Consider the following 7,989-nt stretch of genomic DNA (forward strand, 5'->3'; position numbering starts at 1 on the left):
GTTTATCTGTAAGTTATTTAAAAAGAAGGAAACTAAGAAATTGCTTTCTATTTCTTTCACAGTCATTAGCACGGACTTAATTCTTGCCATATCTCCCTTTCCTGGGTAAAATAGGTTGGATTAGGTGAAGGTTGTCTGGCTGATAAAATTGCACCGCGTAGGTGGTTGGTTAGCAGTTTTGTTTGCCAGACAACTGAGCTCACAAATAAATGCCCTTTTCCTAAGGGGCCTGTGCCTTACAAGACTTATTGCTATCACTCTAAAAGATACACCCGAAATTCGCCGTTTTCAAAACTCCATGATTACAAAAAGTTACTTAAAAGTAACTTTTACACGTGTTTCCTTTTGCTTTCCCCCACACCCGCGCGGATCTTGAATGGTTTCAGATTCCTCTGAAGGCACTTAGGGTGCTCTCCTCCCACTCTGAACTGGACTCGGAATAGCCGCTGGTGTCGTCTGCATCAGAGACGGGCGAATATTGTCCACACATAGTCTGCGGCGTTTGGACATGAGGACCACACAGCTTCCCCCTGCCGCCATGTCTACTCGCCCCGGCGGAAAGGGGCAGAGAGGGCACTAGAAAGTTCATTTCAGATCCGATAGCCCTATTCGGAGGGACGCCCTCAAAATCCACCCGCAGCCCAGGCTGTAAGGGCATTGTGGAGGGCCACTTGTACGGACCCGCGTTTTCCTCTTTTATTTGAATGATCTGGGCTACTCCCGACAGCGCGTAATGAGGTTGCTGATCCTCCAGAGCCTTTACGCTAGTGCTTGGACCGTTGCTGGGAAAATGAGGCTGGGTAGCGTAGGCAACCCCTGAAGGGCCCCCAGGGGCCTGGTAGTAATGGTGCGGCTCTGTGGTTGAGGTGTGCTGCTGAATGCCCACCGCTGGATGTGCATTTTTGGCAGGAGCCTTGTGGCTAGGGAAAGGCTCTGCAGCTGCTGGACTGCTGCAAGGTTTCCCTCGCTGCCGCCGGGATTTGGCACGTCTGTTCTGGAACCAGACCTGGGAAGAGATCAGTTATTAGCCGTAGGGACGTGGACATGTGTCACCATCACCATGCAGTGTTATGAAGCCTAGTGACCTGCGATTGAGAGCTGGCAGGATCAGCCCCATCGAAAAAGCATGTTCGCCGCTGCAAAGAGCTGGTTATCTGGGGGGTTAGGGTCTGGCCTGATGTCTAATGATCGAGCGATTTTGTTCTGAGAAGGGAGCAGCGTGGCAAGGCGAGGCAAGGAAGCGCGCACACGAAGTGGCTGGGGAGTTTGGAGACGGACAGTTTGCGGGATCCTGGCCTCACCCTTACAAATGACACGAGAACCCTAGTCTCCTGCTCACCTGGATCCTGGACTCCGGGATCTGGGTCATGTCGGCCAGCTTCTCCCTCAAGTAGATATCGGGGTACATGGTGTTGTTGAAGACCAGCTCCAGCGTCTCCAGCTGAGCCGTGGTGAAGTTGGTCCTTTTCCTGCGCTGAGAGATGGAAGGCACCAGCTCAGCCGCGTCCCGGGGGAACGGGGCAGGCAAGGCAGCGGCCACAGTGGCCGAGGCGGGCGGGCTGAGAGCCTGGGACAGAGAAGGGCAGCCACCTCCGGCCGCTTCACTCCTGTCTGCGGAGACACAATGCAAGTCAGCCACGGGTGCCTGAGCCGAGCTAGGGCTGGGGCGCAGCGGGGATCCGATGCGCACAGAGCTGGGACCTACCTGTGGAGAAGGCGCTGGAGAAGCGGCCCTCCGGTGGGGCAAGGCCCCCCCCGTGAGCTGCATTTTGGGTGGGATAGAGATCCATGGGGCTCCGCCCAACGTGCGGGATGCACAGCGCTGCTGTGGCTGAGCGGACTGGAGAGACCAGCCTGTTTGGGTTTCCCTGTCCGCTAGGCTGCCTCCCCAAGCTCCTCTTTATAGTGGGAGCAGAGAGGCCAGACGCCCCGGGGGTGGATGGAGGTTGGTCTCGGATGATCAAAGGCTTCCCAAGCCAGCCGATCTCTTTAGGATGCAGGCGGGGGGCGGCGGGAGAGAGACAGATGATAGTCGCTTCCTTAGGACGGAGATTGACTCAAAAGGAGAAAAGTGCGAACCTATGGTGCGCCCATCCCCTGCGAGCTTTATTCCTAGGGGTCTTCTGAGCAATCCAAGCTGCTAACACTAACGCTAGCGTGTGAGCAGGAGGAATGGGCGCCTGGACATGGACAGGTCAAGAGAGAGAGGTTGAGACACGTAGAGTAACCAGACTGCCCTGTATTCTGCACTCCCGCCAAACGGGACGCTCGGGAAGGGCTGTAGAAGAAAATGTTTCGATTGGTTTAACACGCAACTGTTGGGGGGGGGGGGGGCTTTAGAGGAAATAGACCCCTTCAGCTGGTTTGCTGAACGATCCGAACGTTGATACGTGCCGAAAACAGTCACTCTTAATAAAAGTAATGATTGGAAACCAAGTTCTCTGGGGCGGAAATTCAGAGGGGAAGCTCTGATTTCCGGGTAAGGAATTGTACATGTGAGCTGGCCCTATACAAAACATTAGAAATCTGGACAATCCTCAGGTGGAAGATGCAAATCAGTATTTTATGGAGTCCCATCCTTTACATCATGATGTGCTGGAACTTTTCTCTTCGACAATGATATGCATTTGCAAGAAACTGGCTTTAATCCATCATAAATAAAAGTGGTAACCCGAAAGTGTAGTCACCTGATGGTTGTTTGGTGAAGTGTGGGGGAAGGCAGTCATCACAAAACCCACCAGAACACTTGACTTGTGTTGTTTGTTGTAATTAACAATAGTTAACGATTCTCCTTAGACCCTTTGGTTCACATGACATGCCTTTGCCTTCCTTTGGAAGGGTACTTCCTGAATAAAATAGTTCTCGGGGCTTGGAGGCTTATAAATTGATTGTTACTGCACTGTTGTTGAGCAATGTATTTTACCCATTAAAGTACACAGTGATGCTTCTTGATTGTGAAGCTGGTGGGTTGCTCTGGAGGTGCATCCCTCCTTGAATCTTGCAGTTCTGGCCATGCCCCTACTGAGCTTTTAACTGTTTAAACCACAGCTCCAGCTAAATAGGTATCAATAACCATTTATAGCATTGTTTGTCTATCTGTACATTTACCAGCAAAACTGTGTGCCTTGTTTTCAAATGATTGTAAGTAAACACTATTCCCTAACAGGCATGATGCATTTATACTCTGTCTTTTGGCCTAACTTTCCTTTTCTTTCCTTGCTTATTGATTACCGGCATTTCTTTGCAATCAGTTAATCTATTCAGTCAATTGATTTAATGCACAGATGTCCCCAACCCCAAGTCCTCATTGATAAATTGCCAGAGAGCCATGCATCATTGTAATAGGTGTGTGTTCAACTGCAGTTTCATTGCTGGTGATCAGCTTTGTTCTTGCTTTGCAGTTATTAGAGAGAGAGAAGGGCAGGGCAGAGCAGAGGCTTCATTTTAAAGCTCTATGGACCACAATGCATGCCCACATTGTGAGATCAGTCCTGCAAATGCAAACAAGCATCTTAAGCAGTGTTCTCACAGGCCTGAGCCTTTAATAAGTCCCTGTCCAGGTTGTTAGGCCAGACACCTTGGCACTTAGCCCTTCTCAAAACATTCTCCTGGAATTCTTAGAGGATGTAGTTTTTCTTTTCCTACCAGTCTTTAGTGCTTGAGTATATACACTGAAGGTATGCTTTAGTGGTGTGGAAGGACTTTATGTACCTTACAGACTGAGAAATGGTAAATAAAGTTATCTCCTATTGATCTTTTCTCCTGTTTTGTTTAGGGAGTATCTCACAGTAAATTGTGCTTGTTGGTTTATAACATACCTGCTGCAGCAAAGATTTGTTCTCTGTTTTTAAGATATAGGCTACATACATCTGGAAATTCCTATAGGTAAATATTAAGCAGAGGCCTGTGTCACTAAAACATCTCTTCTCCTACTCCCACCCACTCACAACTAAAGGGTGTAATTCCTCACAGTTGAGTACAAGGGACAGGGACGTCTGATAAATGCTTCCCAGATGGAGGGGATCAATGCAGATTTAATGCCAAAAATGTTGAAAGTTGCTTCAGGTGTATACTGCTTACTCAGTTGTCTGGGAACAAAGAATGTAGGCCATATTTACAGGATGAGGGACTTTATCCTCGGAAGCTGTGACTCTGAAAATGATTTGAGGGTTGTGGTGGATAATTAGCTGAACGTGATCTCCCACTGAGATGCTATGTCCAGAAAAGCTAATGCAATCCTGAGATGCATAAATAGGGGAATCTCACTGAGCTAATTTCACCTCAGTATTCTGCATTAGGGGGACTGCTGCTGGAATACTGTGTCTAGTTCTGGTGCCCACAATTTAAGACAGATGTTGATTAAACTGGAGAGGGTTCGGAGAAGAACCACAAGAATGATTAAAGGATTAGAAAAATGCCTTATAGTGATAGACTCTAGCTCAATCAATTTAGCTTAACAAAGAGAAGGTTAAGGGGTGACTTGATTACAGCCTGTAAGCACCTACGTGGGGAACAAATATTTAATAATAGGCTCCTCAGTCTAGCAGAGAAAGGTACAACAATGGCTGGAAGTTGAAGCTAGACAAATTCAGACTGGAGATAAGGCATGAATTTTGGAGGGAAATTAACTACTGAAAGAATTTACCAAGCATTGTGGTGGATTCTCATGGACTCACAGACTTTAAGGCCACAAGGCATAGTTTGACTTCTATAATTGGGGCAGGAGCTTAATACTATTAATAATAGGTATAAATCTAACTTTTGGATTTACTGATTGTTAGTGGCACTTAAATTATGGTGTACTTAATGAGTGAGGCGGGGGTGAAGGTGGTGCTCCTTCCCCAAGTCCACCTGTGTGGGGCAGACCCAAGCCTCTCCTCCCTCTTCCCCTATAAGGCTGGCCCAACCCGCCTCGCTTTGCCACTTGCCTCCCTGAATGTATATCAGAGGTTTTCACACTGTGGGGGCCTGGAGGAACACTTAGTGGGGCAAACAACAATGCCTAGCAATGGGCCAGCCATGCACAACAGGGCTCACCCCTCTGAACATTCCTCTGCACCCCCTTTGGGGGGGCATGTCCCACAGTGTGAAAATCTATGGTATACAGTTAGGAGGGTGACACCCCTACATGCTCCCCCCAATCTCCACCCATGCCAGAAGGTACCATCATGATCATCTCATCTGACCTGCACATCACAGGCCACAGAATCTCTCTCACCCATTTCTGTAGTAAGCTCTGGCTGAGATACTGAAGTCCTTAAATACTGATTTAAAGACTTAATGTTACAGAGAATCCACCATTCACTATAGTTCAAACCAGTACCTCACCCATGTCTCATGCTGTAGCGGAAGGCAAAAAAACCAGTAACCTGGGTCTCTGCCAATCGGACCTGGGGGGAAATTCCTTCCTGACTACAAATATGGTGATCAGTTAGACCCACCAAACATGTTGGCAAGATCCACCAACCAGACACCTGGGAAAGAGTCATCTGTAGTAACTCAGAGCCCTCCCCATCTAGTGCTCCATCTCAGGCTGTTAGGGACAGCAGTCACAGGTGGGCCATATGCCATTGTAGGAAATCTCATCATACCACCCCCTCCATAAACTTGTCAAGCTCAGTCCTGAAACAAGTTAGGTTTTTTCCCCCAATGCTCCCCTTGGAGAGCTGTTCCAGCACCTCATTCCTCTGACGGTTAGTAACCTTTGTCTAATTTCAAACCTAAATTTATGATGGTCAGTTTATATCCATTTGTTCTTGTGCTAACATTGGGTCTTAATTTAAATAACTCCTGTCCCTTGCTGATGTTTATCCCTCTGATGTATTTATAGAGACCAACCATATCTCCCTCAACACTTGTTTTTTTAGGCTGAACAAGCCAAGATCTTTAAGTCTCCTTTCGTAAGGTAAGTTTTCCATTTCTCTGATCATCCTAAAAGCAGCAAAGAGTCCTGTGGCATCTTATAGACTAACAGACGTATTGGAGCATGAGCTTTCGTGGGTGAATACGCACTTTGTTGGATGCATCCTAGTAGCCCTTCTTGGCATATGTTCCCGTTTGAAATCTCCATCACTGACAATTTTTAAGTCAAGATTGGATTTTTTTTCTAAAAGATATACTCTAGGAATTACTTTGGAGATGTTCTATGTTCTCTTCTATACAGGAGGTCAGACTAGATGATCACAATGGTCCCTTTTGGCCTTAGCATCTCTGAATTTATGACGACACCAACACATAATTTAAAAACAGTACTTCAGTTTCCTCAATGCAGTTTTGTAAAGACTCCTTTTCCCAATGATACAAAATAAAGGAGGGACTAAATTCTGTTTACATCTTTAATATACAATTTGTACCTCCCCCATATATTCATGCAGGCCCGTTTATTCCAGAATAAGAGTGCCCCCACAACATGTTATTCTGGAATAACCAGAGTACTTTAAATTCACATCCTACCTTATTCTGGAATAATTTTCCTGTTTAAAAGACATTCTGCCTGAACCTGCAAAGAACATGAAACAATTGTTCAGAGAGGTGTTAACTGCCCCATTCATCTAAATGGGTTGTTAACTTCAAACCCTGCTACTCAAGGGGAGATGACTGGGAGAAATGGAAAGCATCTTGCTGCCACCATCTCATCATGCTCTTGTCAAGAGATGGGGCTGAGTCTTCCTCTGGGATGGACACTAATTTGCCTGGTAACTGGGAGTGATAGTTTTGAGATGAGGGAGGCCCAGCTTCTCTACCAGCCAGCAGATTTGAGTTTTACCCTTGTCACTGTTAATCCTAGTCATGGACCAGAGTGCCAATGTGCAAGCAGGGGCAGGGCCACAAGGGTGTGGCGGGGAGAGTGGTGGGGGACCCACATGGGGGTGTGCCTAAATCCCCATTTGCCTCAATCCAGCCCCACTGTAACTGAAGGCAGACCTTGGACCTACATGCTTCCTTTTCCAGGTCAGACTTCCCATGAAGACAGACATTATATCAATGTATATTGAAAACAAACCCAGGAAAGAGCTAGTATTGGGAGATAATGGACCTATTCCCAACCTGTAGATTTGGAAATGGGCTCAGTTCTTTGATCTTTCGGCACTTCCCTTGTAAATTGTCACTTATGTGACATCCTTAGGGCAACAGAGATTCCATGGGTTCTCTTGCACTTTCCTGTATCTTGATATTGAAAGGGAGAAGCAGGAGCTCCAATAACTAGCGTGTAATGATTAATATACTTTTCCTAAAAAATGAAATTATGAGGGACTCTTCACAGACTTCAAACCTTTAATTAAGAGACATAGATGATATTTATATAGACTATAAAAAGAGGGGAAGGCAAATAGAAGAAAGATGGAACAGAATACATTATATTCTAGGTGTTAAGTATCAGAGGGGTAGCTGTGTTAGTCTGTATCTGTAATAGCAGCAAAGAGTCCTGTGGCACCTTATAGACTAACAGACATTTTGGAGCATGAGCTTTCGTAGGTGAATACGTGCATCCGACGAAGTGGGTATTCACCCATGAAAGCTCATGCTCCAAAACGTCTGTTAGTCTATAAGGTGCCACAGGACACTCTGCTGCTTTTATATTCTAGGTGTGGCACATTTTGTAGTCTGGATTCTACTTGGCTGCTATCACTGCTATGGTTAAGAATAACTCAGCATTTCCTTTATAAAGTGCTATTTTCACATCTTAATAATATCCTATAACATACAACTCAGTAACTTGGGCCCTGATCCTGTAATGAGCTTTGTCTACAGGGTCTCTGCCAATAAGAGCTGGGGGGAAATTCCTTCCTGACTACAAATATGGCCATTAAAACTCATCTCTCCTGCCACCCACCACTGCTCATCTTTCATGATTTTGAATCCAGTTCCCACAAGGGACACTTCTTTGCTGTGGTGCCCATGATTGATCTAGTTGGAAGGGGAGAAAGGCACATTTAAATCTAGTTCCTGATGCTTCCCTCTAGTGCTGTCTAATTGCTAGATCCCAGT

The 7,989-nt window shown here is 46.3% G+C and overlaps 1 protein-coding gene across 1 annotated transcript; it reads right to left on the reverse strand.

Annotated features, from left to right (window-relative positions):
* Nucleotides 1-382: 382 nt before the first annotated feature.
* MIXL1 (Mix paired-like homeobox) lies at nt 383-1,768 on the reverse strand. Its single transcript, XM_030558362.1, has 2 exons — nt 1,340-1,768; nt 383-1,006 (listed from the first exon to the last, which is right to left on the reverse strand). Exons 1-2 carry the CDS (start codon nt 1,766-1,768, stop codon nt 383-385), a joined length of 1,053 nt encoding a protein of 350 aa, XP_030414222.1.
* Between the last annotated feature and the right edge of the window lie 6,221 nt (nt 1,769-7,989).

The sequence above is a fragment of the Gopherus evgoodei genome, chromosome 3, assembly GCF_007399415.2.
Source record: "Gopherus evgoodei ecotype Sinaloan lineage chromosome 3, rGopEvg1_v1.p, whole genome shotgun sequence".
Taxonomy (NCBI): Eukaryota; Metazoa; Chordata; order Testudines; family Testudinidae; genus Gopherus; species Gopherus evgoodei.